This window comes from Vanacampus margaritifer, chromosome 1, assembly GCF_051991255.1.
Source record: "Vanacampus margaritifer isolate UIUO_Vmar chromosome 1, RoL_Vmar_1.0, whole genome shotgun sequence".
Taxonomy (NCBI): Eukaryota; Metazoa; Chordata; class Actinopteri; order Syngnathiformes; family Syngnathidae; genus Vanacampus; species Vanacampus margaritifer.
Window position 1 is genome coordinate 60,990,521 of NC_135432.1, and position 15,802 is coordinate 61,006,322.

The 15,802-nt window shown below is 40.3% G+C and overlaps 1 protein-coding gene across 1 annotated transcript in view; it reads left to right on the plus strand.

Annotated features, from left to right (window-relative positions):
* The window catches only part of pacrg (PARK2 co-regulated), a 164,893-nt gene extending 149,814 nt beyond the window's left edge, over positions 1-15,079 (plus strand). The window contains exon 5 of the mRNA XM_077580322.1: positions 13,602-15,079. Coding sequence (XP_077436448.1) covers positions 13,602-13,762 — 161 coding nt within the window. The 3' untranslated portion in view covers positions 13,763-15,079. The remainder of the gene's footprint in view (positions 1-13,601) is intronic.
* The last annotated feature ends 723 nt before the right edge of the window (positions 15,080-15,802 follow it).

Below are 15,802 nucleotides of genomic sequence, written 5' to 3' on the forward strand. Positions count from 1 at the left end.
CGTGTTTGTGTGTGTGCGTGCACTTGACAGTAGCCTCCAAGGCTAAAGTGGTTATGAAGACTTAAGTGATTTTATTAGCCGGGCACAAGACCCATCTCTGCCAATGGACGTAACTGTGTGTGTGCGTGCGTGCGTGCGTGTGTGTGCTGTAATGACATCGTTTTGAAAGTGTGTGAGAAGTTAAAGCAGCGAACCTCTTTGCTTTGATGTTCCCCGCCGTCCCGTTACTCAAATGACTTTGAAAAGAAGTGCGAGGACACTCGGCGTGCCACTTGGACTTAAATGTGTGCTAACTAAATTTCACATAAACCACAATTGCAAATGTGCCTTTTCACTCGTTTAACGCTTTTCTATCTTAGGTACATAAAAAAAAAACGCTTTAACGCTGTTTCCTCATTTTCACTTTGAAAAAGTCATAACAACCACTCTACCACTGAGTCATGCCGCCCTTGTATTCTACCCATAACGATAACCCTCTAATCCTAATCCTAACCACACCCCAACCTAATCTGAGCCTTAACCTTAACTCCAACATTTGGTAATTAAAAAAATCCTGGACAGTGTCAGAGACATCATCAATGTCCCTCTTAAACAGGAACTGTCAGGTGCTCAGGGCAGTGTTTCTCATACACTAAACGAGTCACACACCATAGGATGTCTTGGAAGATGTGCCGGTTGATCATCCGGCCCACGTCTACGGGGAGAACTTTTAGTTTGTAGTTTTGGTTTGAAATCTTTGGTGACACGAGTCCTGGAATTTTTCTGACACATCTTGTACATGAAGCCCACCGGGAAAGAGAAAGTGCAAATGAACCGTCAGCCAGTGGATTCACGAGGGCAAGGCAATGTCTTCCCCCCCCCAAAAAAAGTAACTTAAAAATAAAAATCTAGTCCGTCCGGGGGCAGCAGCTTTAGCAGGGAAGCCCAGACTTCCCTCTCCCCAGCCACTTCAGCCAGCTCATCCGACGGGACCCCAAGGCGTTCCCAGGACAGCCGAGAGACATAGTCTCTCCAGCGTGACCTGGGTCGTCCCCGGGGCCTTCTGCCGGTAGGACATGCCCGAGGCATCCGAACCAGATGCCCGAGCCACCTCAACTGGTTCCTCTCAACGTGGAGGAGCAGCGACTCGACGCCGAGTCCCTCTCGGATGACCGAGCTTCTCACCCTATCTCTAAGGGAGAACCCGGCTACCCTGCGGAGGAAACTCATTTCGGCCGCTTGTATCCGGGATCTTGTTCTTTCGGTCACGACCCACAGCTCGTGACCATAGGTGAGGGCAGGAACGTAGATCGACCGGTAAATCGAGAGCTTTGCCTTTCGGCTCAGCTCCTTCTTCACCACAACGGACCTATACAGCGTCCGCATCACTGCAGACGCTGCACCGATCTAAAAATCTAGTCTGTCATTAAAACAAAAACTTAAAAATCTAGATTTCCGAACCCTAACTTCAACCTAAACCTCAATTTGGGAACACAAGGAACAAAATCAGTGCATCCCACTGTTTTGATGTCCCCACTATCCGTTACAAGAAGCACGAAGATGCCGACCTCGCTCAATACGGACATCGGCGCTCCACTTTAATATAAACGCAAGCGTCACTTTCAATCATCCGTCCAACGGGATCGCTCGGCAGATTTGCGTCACTCCGCCGGCTCCTCTTTGTCTTCCTCGGTCAGTTTTTCCAAGATGAGCAGCGTGATTGTTTGGCGAGACGACCATGATGAGCGCCTTGGACTCCGTTTCAAGCCGTCTTCCGTCGGGGTCAGTCTTCTTTACGCCATCTGTTTTCTGCATTTCTTAACAGGTGTCGTCTGAGGTCCTTCTGGAACCTTCATCCCATTCACTGAATTTCTTTTTTCTAGGCCATGCGTGTCTCTTAGTGGCCTTGGCTAACACTTAAAACCCGTTTTTTTTTTGTTATTTTTCCAATGCAATAAACGCCTTGACATGGAAAGTTTTTTTTTTTTTTTTTTAAGAGCCCCTGTGACCATTTTGACTGATTGACACAAAATTGTTTGGCTACGTCTATCGTAACAGGACTTAGAAAAAAAAAAGTCTGTAAGATACTTGCCTAAATCTAAACACGGTCAGCTATTTTGGCCAAATTCCCGGAGTTTGTACTTGGACAAAGTGCTACTAGAGAATTAACCCAAATGATCTCCAATTGGAAGCAACTATCCTAGACAGATGGGTGATGAAATTGTGTATCTTTTTTGCCTACGCACTCCAATGTATCCGGAAAACAGGGTCAAATTACGATTTTTTGAGGATTTGCCAATGGCTGTGTGAGGACCTGGAATTAGGAATTTGGGGATGCTATCAATACGGTTATGGTACAATATGAAGACCTACTATGCTGTAAATCCCAATCATAGAATCACTGAAGCTATATTTGATTATTTGTGGATATCAGTACATTCATTTGCAGTCATTTGGCAGCACTCTATCGATGTGTCTTGTAAATACGTCTGCATTAACCGCTAACGCACCAAACGTTTGTTCGGCTTGTGTCCAGGGGGGTGCGCAAAATGGCAACACAGCGGTGGCCTTTACCGCCCCCCCCCCCCCCCCTAGTGTGCCAATTGATTTTGTGCTTCGCCCGCAGCCCATTGCTAACCTTGAGGTAAGCTGGCGTAATGAGATCGCATCTGACGGCATTGACTCACACCTGACAGCGTTGACACAACGCAACCCCCCCCCACGCTCCCGAGCTTGGGACGTTGCTTCACCATTGTTAGCTGTGTATTGTTTTCACATTAATCAACAACCAATGGACCCTAAAAATGCAGCTTCAAACCAAAGTGGCAGACGTCCTCTATCTATCTAGCTAGATAGATAGCATCCATCCTAGCTAGCTATCTGTCTAGCTACCTACCTACTGCACCTACTTACCTAAGAATTAATTTAGCTGTCAAGCTAGCTATGTAGCTATCTACCTATCTATATAATTTATGACTAAAATGTGCCAAATTATCTTGCTGTCAATCTACTAAATCCTGGTGCGTTTATCTATCTATCTATCTATCTATCTATCTATCTATCTATCTATCTATCTATCTATCTATCTATCTATCTATCTATCTATCTATCTATCTATCTATCTATCTATCTATCTATCTATCTATCTATCTAGCTAGCTTGTGTTAGATATTATTAACATTTAAATTCTTTATTTTCATATATTAACCATTGTTATACATTATTAACATCTTAATTCTTTATATTAACCATGTTGAAAGGTTTTATAGACGTGTAAAGCAAGTAGTGTTGAACTCAGTATAATTCGACCTTAAGCTGGGACATATTATTTGGTCTAGAAGTTCCTTCTCTGTGGGAAAACACATTTGGTCCTTGAGAACAGAATCTGCTTCGAACACGCACCCCTGACTCTGTTTTCGCCATCGCTCACGGAAAAGTACCAAGAGAGTATGTTTTGTCTACAAATGAAAGAGAGGCGGTCTTTTTAACTATAAGAAGCCATTTTACACGCGGAAGAGACACAATCGGCGCTCTGAATTCCACCTGTTAAGTGATGAATTGGAGTCTGTTACGATGTCCAGAGATCTCTGTTAGATTAAAATCATTTTTGCAAAGGTGTTTTTTCTTACATTAAATCTGTCTTCAAGTTTTGGAACACGCAAAGAGGACAAATAATTTTATTCCTCTTTCACTTGCTAGCTAGCTAGCTAGCTAGTGTTGGAAAACGATCCTTATGTTTTCCGCGTGTTCGTAATGTTGTTTTCAGACTTGAGATCCGTGAATCAGGTTCCTTCGAAGGATTTATTTCCGAAATTTCTGAGACACAGCCAAGATACACTCAATCAGTGTGATTTCCCTCAGTGTGTGTCCTTTCAGCGGACTCACAGCATTCTTATACTATCTTGAAAAAGTATTACAAAGCCTCCTTCGCTCCCCTCACAGGAAACAGTAAAATGTCAACACTAGCTACCTACTGCACCTACTTACCTACGAATTTATTTAGCTATCTAGCTATTTATTTAGCTATATAACTAGCTATCTATCTATCTATCTATCTAGCTATCTAGCTAGCTAGCTAGTATTGGAAAACGATCCTTATGTTTTCCGCGTGTTCATAATGTTGTTTTCAGACTTGAGATCCGTGAATCAGGTTCCTTCGAAGGATTTATTTCCGAAATTTCTGACACACAGCCAAGATACACTCAATCAGTGTGATTTCCCTCAGTGTGTGTCCTTTCAGCGGACTCACAGCATTCTTATACTATCTTGAAAAAGTATTACAAAGCCTCCTTCGCTCCCCTCACAGGAAACAGTAAAATGTCAACACTAGCTACCTACTGCACCTACTTACCTACGAATTTATTTAGCTATCTAGCTATTTATTTAGCTATATAACTAGCTATCTATCTATCTATCTATCTAGCTATCTAGCTAGCTAGCTAGTATTGGAAAACGATCCTTATGTTTTCCGCGTGTTCATAATGTTGTTTTCAGACTTGAGATCCGTGAATCAGGTTCCTTCGAAGGATTTATTTCCGAAATTTCTGACACACAGCCAAGATACACTCAATCAGTGTGATTTCCCTCAGTGTGTGTCCTTTCAGCGGACTCACAGCATTCTTATACTATCTTGAAAAAGTATTACAAAGCCTCCTTCGCTCCCCTCACAGGAAACAGTAAAATGTCAACACTACCTACCTACTGCACCTACTTACCTATGATTTCATTTAGCTGTCTAGCTATCTATTTAGCTACATAACTAGCTATTTATCTGTCAAGCTAGCTATGTAGCTATCTACCTATCTATCTAATTTATGACTAAAATGTGCCAAATTATCTTGCTGTCGATCTACTAAATCCTGGTGCATTAATTGAATAGCAATATGAGCTTTAGATGCTTCATTGCTACTTGTAGTTTTGGAATTCTCAACAGTAGTCAGCCAAAGATGTGCTTTCAGAAATGTCAAATTGGAATTCAATTCCCTAGTAGCCATGTTGACGAGTGGGCCTGTTGGGGCCGGGGATCGATGGGAGCGTAGCAGCCTGATCCTGTTGTTTGTCCACACACTTTTCAGGCCGCGGTTCTTCTTCCCGACACTTGACACATTCAAATCCGCCAGGCACTCCACTTGCAACTTTGGCCGGCAACTTTCAGTTGGAAACGCTGCCGCAATCATGTGGTGTGAACGTGGAAAATGGGATCAGTGACCCGCGGCGAAGGTTACGCTTGTGTAAGCATGAGCGGTCACAAGATGGCCACCGCTTAGAAGTCGGATTAATAAACTGCGGTTGACAGTGAAAGCCTTTTGTTTTACGTCTCTGCTCTGAGCTCACCACATACTGTATTTTTTTTTTTTTGTAACAATTGACACTTTTCATTATAATTTTAGTCTTTTGTTATTGTTGTAGCAACCAAGCTTATAATCGGCTTACTATACAATAAACCTTTTGTGTGCCTTTGTATTACGCGTATAACGTCACACCTTTACATGGACAAAACCACGCGCCATAATACACACGGGTCATACTTTTTGTGAGTGTGCATGAAAGGTCTGCCTGCTCCCCGACTGCGAGGTCCTTTCAATTAGATGCCTGCTGTTGAACACATGTGCCCTCCAATGCTACCATCAACAAGCGCACAGCAAGCCCTGCACAGCGATACCTTCCCTTACCAGTTACAACTCCCCGCTTTTTCTCTTCTCTGTGAAGCGAGGGTCTACTGCTTTTTTTATTATTTTTTTTTTTTCTGTCGACCTTGGATGGTTGTTTTCGCCCGTGTTGTGCTAGCTGCTATCCCTTCCAGATGCTAGCAGCTGGGAGCAAGTGGGAATTCTATTAAAAAAAAAATGTAGTGTAACGATTCAGGAAGGAGTCCAATTCTTGATTGATTTCGACAGTAGTTGAACAATTGTTGTTGTGTGACTTTTGACTTGTAACATGTTCAGTGGATTCTCTTTTGTTCTACTGTACAGTGCTATTTTCTTTAGAGTAAAAACATGTAGCAAAAATCGGAATAGATTCATTTCAATTCATTTCAATGGGGAACATTGATTTGATATACATACTTTATGAGTTACTCGAGTTACATGACTTATTTTTCTCGCTGACGTTTACAAATTTCTTGAGTCTGCTTTCATGGAGGATTACAGAAATCTTTTGAGAGGCAAAATTTTCGAGGATTTGGACTATTTGAAATTAAACAAGGTCGCTAAACAGTCAATCATTATCAATATAATGATCGTTTGAGTTGATAATCGACTAGTCCAATTACCTGTAATTCTTTTATATTTGCTATATTTTTATTTAGATTTTTCAGTTTTATATAAAGTACATTTGTATATTTTATTCCTTATTAAAACATGTTAGAAATATTTTGTTGGTGTTACCAATTCATGGCATTTGATTTCAATTCATTTCAATGGCAAATTTGATTTGCTATACGAGCAAGTTTAGGACCAATTAAACTCTTAAGTCAAGTTCTACTCAGGACTGTTTTATTCATTCAGCGTCCCACCCACTCCCCTGCTGGATTTTGAAGCGCGCCCGCCCACCTTTGAAACGCCAGTCGCTCCTGCTCGCGCTCACATCTGTTTTGCTTTTTTGATGTGCTGTAATTCAAACCTGGATCTGGCATGAATCAACAATATCTCACAGTGGATCACTTGAAAACACTCACAAAGTGTTTTATAAGCTCAAATAAATTGTTTGACTCACCAGTCACCTCCCAGTATAGTAAGTAGCAATATATTTAAAAATAAATAAATAAATAAAAAAGGCTTTTTGACATACAATATTGAAAATATAACGGAAAAAAAGGAATTTCAGGAAATTAAAGCTCAATAATTCATTTCCTTAATGTCCTTTACAGGATCAAGAAAGTGCCCTGATTGATTTTTAAGCCTGTATTACACAAGTGCCACATTGCCACAGAGCTGAATGCTAATAGCTGAATGCTAATAGCTGAATGCTAATAGCTAAATGCTAAGATTTGAATGCATGTGGAATGCTTATGAAGTAAATTGAGAGATAAATGATGAAATGATGACTTCCTGGTTACTGGACAATGCACTTTACCAACTGTGCCACAGAGCAGTATCAGACACCTGGTATTGATTTTTTTTTTTTATTGAAGTTATATGCATGGAAGTGGGCGTGGTAAGTGATACTTGGAAAAAAGTTCAATGTCTGTCCCATTGAAAACGAATAAGGGAATAAGTTGATATTTAACGTTAAATTGTGCCAATATTGTAAGTAATGTGGAATCAGATGATAAATACCACGGGAGGCGTGAATTCAGCGTTCCCACAATAATAATAAATACATTCAAATGAAACAGTCAAAAATGTAGTCAAAGGTGCATGTTGCATGAAGCGGCGTGGTTGATAAACAGTATTTACCCGCACGACTTGAGCCTTGCACGGACATGCCGAGTTATCGCTGTGTTTTTTGGCGATAACACAAAGTGCTGTGCCAAACCCGCCTCCCGCTCAGAGCATTCCTGGAACTCCCGACTCGTCCGTCCGCTCGCAATCTGCATTCCTCTATTGCGAGACCGAACCCCGAGCGAAAATGCAGCGGGCTCTCGGCAGCGGGCCGCTCTCCGCGTTATCAAAGACGCTTATTGTGTAAGGAGGCCTCCGCCCCTAAGCCGCTTTCAGCCACGACTTCCACAGTCCAGGCTAAGTTGATTAGAAACAATGGCTGAATCGGCTCGGGAATTGGGAGCTGAACTGGCCCAAATCCTGTGCGGCGTGTGTGTCACCTGAGCGCTTTGGAGGAGGAGCGCGCATGACTAACTAACCCGGGTCGTTTCAATCACGGGCGGAAGAGCAGGGAGTGGCAACTACAATGATGCACTTCCTTGCAAATGGATGACAAAATTGCCATTTTGAGAAAAATAACTCAAATATGTGCATATGTTTGTTTTTTATTGAATCATTTTTTTTAATCGGGCAGTAAAATCTAAACATATTGGACAAATTAAAAATCATGAATCAAACTTTCACTTTTTTTTTTTTTTCCTGGAGAGCTCAGTATTGTTCATTCGGTAATCATGTCATCATCATTGCGCTCTTTTTTTTTTTTTTTTTTGCATGTGGGTGAGTATGAGAATGTGTGTGTGTGTAAACTTTCACTTTTTAATACTCAGCAGATACTGGATTTCATCCCTGGCCACTCTACTGCAATTGTTTTCACTTCCTGTTTGGTCTTGGGACATTTTCCCTTCACTTTTGTCAATTGAATGAACTGACATGCTCAATGGGTTTTGGGTCAGGTGATTGACTTGGCCCTTTTAAAACATTCCACTGCTTTGCCTTGAAAAACTACTAGGGAGTCCTCGAGCTACGTGGTTTTGACTTTACGGCGCCCGTGCCTCGTACGTAGCACCTTCTTTTTTTTTCTTGTTAATTTCCCGCAGTAATCACGCCATTTTTAAGTTATTTAAAGTTGTTGCCTTCAGCAACGGACGTCCATCAGCCGGTCGGCTCGCCGTCAGGCGAGTCACACTTGAATTAGCTCTGCCGTCCGTATGTGTAATATGTATTTTAAAATTACTGTACAAAATATATATTTTTTGTAAATATCGACTTTAACGGGGAAATACGACTTAAGTCGAAATTTTTGTTCGGTAACTCCGCCTTCAAATGAGTTCGGAAGTATTTAGCTGAAGATGAATGGAAAATGGCAAAACACAGGATTCAACCTATCATCAAATATTATAATAATAATTTTCTTTGGTCCTTCCTCTGGTCTCCTGACGGCCTCACGACTCTGGCTGGAAGTGTTCGGTTTAGGTGAACGGTATGGGATTTTTTTTAATAAGTTTTAGGTGAACTAATGAATACACATACTCACCCACATACAAAATAAAAAAATAAATAAAAAGAGAGAGCAATGATGATGACATGTCAAATCGGTAAAATTACCGAATGAACAATACTGAGCTCTCCAGGAAAAATAAATAAAAATTCTAATAATATGTTCCCAGATATGCCCAAATTGTATTCAAGCATCGCACCGCCTTGAGTTTTGCTTTTTTTCCATTCCCAAAGACCTTTTGCTTTGATGCGTCTCGAGTGACGTAAACAGCCAAATGTCACGCAAAAGCTTCCTCGGCATCGACGCGCTAAAGCGCGGGAATCCCGGGGATTATCGCACAAGACCCAAAACAAAACGACCGCTTTTGCGCCGCAAATGTCACCGAACGGAAGATCCTTTCGACCGGTTCCTTTTCCTCGCGCGACTCCCGTCAAGACCTTTTTCTTCACATGGTGGGAGATTTTATTAAGATTGCTTTATATTGATTGCGCCGGATTACGCTGGTTTATGTTGTCATACGAGAAGAATATAGAAATTGAAGTAATTGGGCACAGGAAGGCTCTTTTACCACCACTATTTTTCATTTTTGATTGTTTTGTTTATACTGCATTAACTCTTTGACTGCCAAAAACGTTAAATAACGTTTAGTAAAATCCTATGGAGGAGTGCCAAAGACGTTGAAAGACGTTTGTTTCAAAACAGAGGTGAAACTAACCATTTTCTATTGTGGATTACTGAAAATCGGAATAAGGTAGAAACAAACTTTTTTTTTCTGATGAAAGATGAGAGTCCAATCTTTTTTTGGTAGTATGTGTGTTTCCATAGTCCAAACACATAATTTTCTATGGACCTTGAAATATCAGTCAAAATGCTTTAAATCGGCTGGCACCCACGGCATCCCTTTTCTGAAAACGTCTGGCAGTCAAAGAGTTAACAGCCTATAAGTATTTTTATACAAATATTTACTGGATCTTGACTTTGTCTAGTTGTTGAAAAATGAAGAAGAAGTAAAGGGGTGGAAAAATAAGCACCGTTCTGAGACATGCCCCTCTAACTTCTGCTTGTTAAAACAATTGGACAATTTACAAGGTAGGTTTACAAGACAAATGTTTCACGTACCGTTGATGGCATTACAAAAAAACGAACCAGGTTTGAAAAAGTAAGTGAATAGCTCGGGGTGTGCGTCCATCCAATAAACCACAAATCGATTCAGGTCTGGATACATGAGGTGCAATATGATTCAAGGACAGCTCATTTTAAAGTGGAACGATTCAAATCGGTTTGATTCGTTGGGATTCCAATTTGGTAGGATAATATATGGCTCACTTCAAGAGGGTGTTGATGCATGGAATTTTCTTGTTATTTTACAATATGAATTTGAACTGTAAACTTTGCACACCCCTTATACATGTATTCCAGAAATATATACATATATTAATAAAAGAATATGTATCGCAATATATTTTAAAGTGGAACAATTTTCCAATTCTAAATATTTTTTGTTTCACTCCATAAATTGGTGTCTTCTCATCTTCTCATCAGTATGTATATACTGACACATATTCCGATTGTCAATCAATTTTCTGAGCAGATCAAGGAGAGAGGAAAAAAATGACTCCTAACGCATCATCCCGGAGGATAATTGCTCAGAATAATCTTTGCGAGACATCCGACTACCAAGCCTTTGCTGACTGATTGAAACAAAAACGAAATATTTTCACATTCTGCCCGATTGTGTACCAAGGCAAAAAAATTCCCCGTTCCTGTTTTCGTATGTCATATAAACAAAAACGACAGCCTTCACCTCCGTTTTCTACTGTTGTCGTCTAAATGGCTCCCGAACGCGCAAGCCGGGTTCAATTTGGTGCTCTGGTGTCAGCCGGGAGTCGGCAGTGGAGGAGTTTAATGAGGCCTCCTGCCGAGAGGAGCACACCTACACCCGGCATGTGAAGGAAAGGACACGGCAGTTAGCGGCTGCTAGCCGTGTGGACGCTAACGACGCGCCAGCTTCTAACAACAGAACTGAAGATTGAAGTATTTGACTATTTTAAGTAAGGGTGTGAATTGCCTAGTAGCTGGCGATTCGATTCGTATCACGATTCGATTCGATACCGATTAATCCCGATACGAATCTCTAAATTGATTGTTGCGATTTTTTCATTTTTTTACTCAAATTTAGAAAGTACAAATCCGTAAACTTGTACTTGTACACTGTAAGATTTATATGAAAATGAATTTATTTATCTGAAAATTCATGCTTATAACTGAGCCACTGTATTTACCAAACAGGTTGCAGTCTGTTTTGATTTTTGAACAGCACTGAAATAAAATATTAAGACTTAATGTTCCAATTATATAACATTCTTCCATGCTTAATGTGTAAATCCTAACACTAAGTAAGTCGTTTTGTTGAATATTTTTATAAAAAAAATTGATGCTTAAAAATCGATTTTTTCTAACACCCTTAATTTTAAGTGACTTTAATGTTTTGTATGATGGATTTATTGTAAATCATGAAACTTAAGTCATGTAAACAATTTGATATTTGTTTGCTTATTTTATTGTTTACAATTAAATGAATTCTAAATGAAACCATTTGTAAACAACAATGAAACATGCTTTGATATATTTTCTAGATTTTATAGAAATCAAGCCCTTGAGCTCAAAAGTTTGCCAACCCTTTGTCAACAGTGTTTATGGGCCGGGCGCGGGAACACCGTACACCGCTTCCAGCCAATCAAAACATAGTGAGGAAGCGGCCCTCCCTTGGGATACGCACACACACACACGCACACACAAGTTAAACATGCAACAGAGTTCTAGTGCGCTGGGGGAACTTGTTATCGAAAAACATTCCGGAGGTATCCAGCCTAGCCTACTCGCCACTATTTTCTCATTTTCAGCAAGCACACACACACACACACACACACACACAGTGCCCTTATCAGCATAGTCAAATGCCACACTCTCATGCCACTGTGCTGGGCCTCAAAACAAAAGAAACACTGACGTTTCTATGGAGATGAATGCACGCACACATCGTCATTCATCCCAGTCCAAAAGCATCTTTTCCATGCTAATCTCCCCTTTTTTTTTGTAGTAGTAGTAAAAGTGATATCGCTCCCAAGTGAGCAGAGAGAAAAACAGGTTATGTGCACAAATGAGCAGCTCCTAATTAGACTTCGCCGAGGAGGGGAAGATGAAACCGCACGCACGGCTTTTGACTCGGGATCGCCACGTGAGCCGTCGCTGACGTGCTCAACTTTATTTATCGAAACATTCCAAGCAGGCCAAAGCAATCGAAGAGCAAAGAGAGGACGGTGGTGTAGTTGCGGGAGAAGCGGAAAGTGAAAAGCGGAGGCTCAAATGTGAGGCGAAAATCTTTTTCACGCAGAGATCCGACAGTGGCAGAAAACCTGACGCAACAAATGGAACCCAAAGTCCGATTTATGCTACAACTCACCCAAATGAACAGCATTGATATCCATACAATGTAATTGCTGCTGTAGAACTTTTTACTTTTTGGGATGTCCGCATTCACTTTTATCACCTAAATATAAAAATGACAAAAAATGGACATAAGTGTTTTTCACGGCACAGTGTGTGTATGTCTATCCAAACCGCAACTTTTCAGAAAAAAAACGGAAGAAAAAAAAACGCCATCTTTTTTGAGTTCACAAAAACCTTGACACTTAAGTTGGTCTTAAACCTTAGTAAAGTATTTTGTTACAGTTGTGAAAATGTTGCATTTAAAGGAAAGTTGAGTTAACGCTGCTATCCAGGGGCGGCGTGCCAGCATTCGGCTCATGTGCCCCCACCACCCCCCGCCCCCCCAAATACGACAAAAACTTTCCTGTGCCAAATTGAGTTCCCAATCGGTCCCTGTTGCTCAGATACCATTGTGAACTCGCACAACCCCCCCCCCCAAAAAAATAAAATTCAGTTGCTAATTTAATATGCAAAACGAAATCACAATTTTATTACACTGTCAATGATGAAAATTGTAAGAACGCGGCATCAGCCCAAACACTGCCGTTGACATATATATTCATCACCCGCAAGTTCAATTGTTTACTGCCACTCACGTGTATATACGTCAAATCGTGAACAGGGTTATTATAGTTTTGGAATTTTCTTTTTTTAGTTAGTTTTTATTTTGTTTTGAGTTTTATTTATATTTAGTGAGTTTTAATTAGTTTTTAGGGTAGTTCTGTTACTTTGTTTTAGTTTTTTAATGCTTAGATTTAGTTTAATTTTATTTAGTTTTAGTATTAGTTTTTTTTATTCATTTATTTTTTGAATGTGCATTACTTGTGCACAATATTTATAAACTCCGTGGTAAAATGAAAACATCCACTTCAGTGAGACACACTTTCAAACGTCTTTAAATAAATATACTTAAAATCACATTTAAAATCATCCCCAAAGGCTCATGTATTAAATTAATTACCAAAGACTAAAACAAAGGACATTTTCGTTATAATTATAGTTAGTTTTGTAAACATAATGTAGTTTCAGTTAGTGTTTGTTTTTTAAAAAGCATTTTTATTTTATTTTGTTAACAAAATTGTTTTTTTGAATTTGAATTTTCGTTTTTTCTTTAGTTTTTCGTTAACTAAAATAATCTTGGCCGTGAAAGATGTCTGCGAAATTCAGGTTTGTAACCCACTGTAATGACTAACAGATCCCTGTAGATGGCGGTGTTGCATTGCTTTGGAATGGATATTGTCTTTTATGTTAATATCAGTTTTTTCCAAATGTGGACGCTCAGTTAGCAGTTGTGTGACTTTCTCGTCCCGCAGTCAACTCCGGAGACGGGATCGACTACAGCCAGCAGAAGCGAGAGAACGTTGGCGACCTCATCCAGGAGACTCTGGAGGTGTTGGAGCGCTACGGGGGAGAGGACGCCTTCATCAACATCAAGTACATGGTGCCTACCTATGAGTCCTGCATGATTAACTGAGAGGAGGGGGCGGGGCTAACACTTTTCCACTGCACAGTACCAGCTCGGTTTTGGGTATCAATTTTCCACTTTAAAATAGGATTCGCTAGTACATGCTAATAGGGTTTCCTGTTTAATAATTCTCTGGACACACATTTTATCCAAGAGGAGATTGTGGGGAGAAAGAAAATTGAGTGATGCAGCAAAGGGGAGACTATGGAGTCTACTGCCGCAAGTGAGGTACAGCGACAGGGTAAGATGCATTCTTTGTAATTTCCTATCATCCTCCAAGTTTAAAATGATGCTACAGTTTTAGTTTCCGGTTTTCAAGAGGAGACTAAGGGCAGCAAGAAAACAGAACACTGCAGCAAGGTGGAGTGTGACACTGTGGCATTCATAGCTAAAGCACAGCAAGCGCATTCATGCAAATTGCGCAAATTAAAGTGGCGACTTTGGAGCATTCCAACTAACTAACCTCTCAATATTTGTCATTTCTAGCCATGTACACTTAAATGTTATTTCAACTTTACTCAAGAGGAGATTGAGGGCAGCGAGAAAAGGTGAAGTCTGCATTCAGAGATAAGTCACAGCATTAGTGTGAGCTAACATTAGCGCGTTTGTCACTTCTGGCCACGTATGTGGAATATTACACTGGTTCTTTTACTTTATTTCAGGAGATTAAGGGCAGAGTGCTGCAGCAAAGTTGAGACTGACTGAATATAATAATGCAGCATTCAGAGCTTTAAGGCACAGCAACAGGGTAAGCTAACGTATTAGCATATTACATGACATATTTCTAGCCTTGTATACTCAAATGTTGCAATAATGCGGCAGTTTATCCAAAAGGAGACTAAGGGCACTGAGAAAGCAGATGACTGTAGAGTACATGGTGAGCAGAGTAGGCACCGTGCAGTGGAAATTTTCCATTCAAATCTATTTTTTTCATTAGCAGATTGCGCAAAACATCAAGTTAGTGCTTTTTGAAATTGTAAAAATGTCACGGCAAAACTTTTTGAGCATGTCGGCCATATTTGTGGAACTTTTTGATGCACAATATGTTGTTAGTCTTCGTAAAGCCGTTCAGCCAAGGTGTCATGTTGCTAGAAAGTTTCTTGCGATATTCGACTCAATTCTCGTACCAAGACGCAAAACCTTTTGCAATTCAGATTTAAAACTTTTTTTTTTTTTTTTCTCGGGAGATTTATAACCTGATGGATATGAATGTATGATTTTCATCAATTCCTGTACCGATGCAATCACCACATCAAAGCCTTATTTAGGGAACTATCAATGCAAAATGTTGATTAAAAAAGTTGATTAACTTTCATTTGGCCCCGATGATGACATTGTGATTTCTTTTTTTTTTTCTGACATTGTGATTTCTTTTTTTTTCTTTTTTTTTCTTTCTTTTTCTGACATTGTGATTTCATTCCATTCATGTGCTGTCTAAATGCACTTTTGCCGCATCGTGCCGTCCAACTGCGCTCATTCTTTCGCGCAAACCAGCCGGAGAACGGAGCCTGTCACAACATGCCGGGAAAGAGCGTCCGGAATGACATCCCTCAGCATTCCGCCACAAAGTGGCGCTCATAAAAAAACAGCAGTTTGCTTGAGACTTCCTCTCAACTCCGCACGCCGCAGCCTTTCACACGAATTGCACTTGACCTCACTTTTCGGCTGTTGCGCAATGTCAAAGAAAATTCCCGGGAAGATTTTCAACGCTTACAAGAGCCAACAAGTGAAAAATAGGGAGAACTTATCTACAAGCAAAACACAAAAATAATCATCATCTGTGTCAAATGTGCTCAGTTTTTAAATTTGGGTTTTTGTTTGTGAAGACTACAGACTACATCGAAACAGCTTGAAAAATCGAGAGCTGTCTAATAAACAACAAGCAATTAATTGCAAGCAAATATTGAAAATTCGTCAGTGCACAAACATTGGACAATTCAATGCCAAAACCATTTGAAAGACCTTAAAGTCCAGAAAAAAAAGAAAAAAAAGTGGAAGACCTTAAAGTGGAAGTCAACCTTAACTCATTCACTTCCAGCCATTTTCACT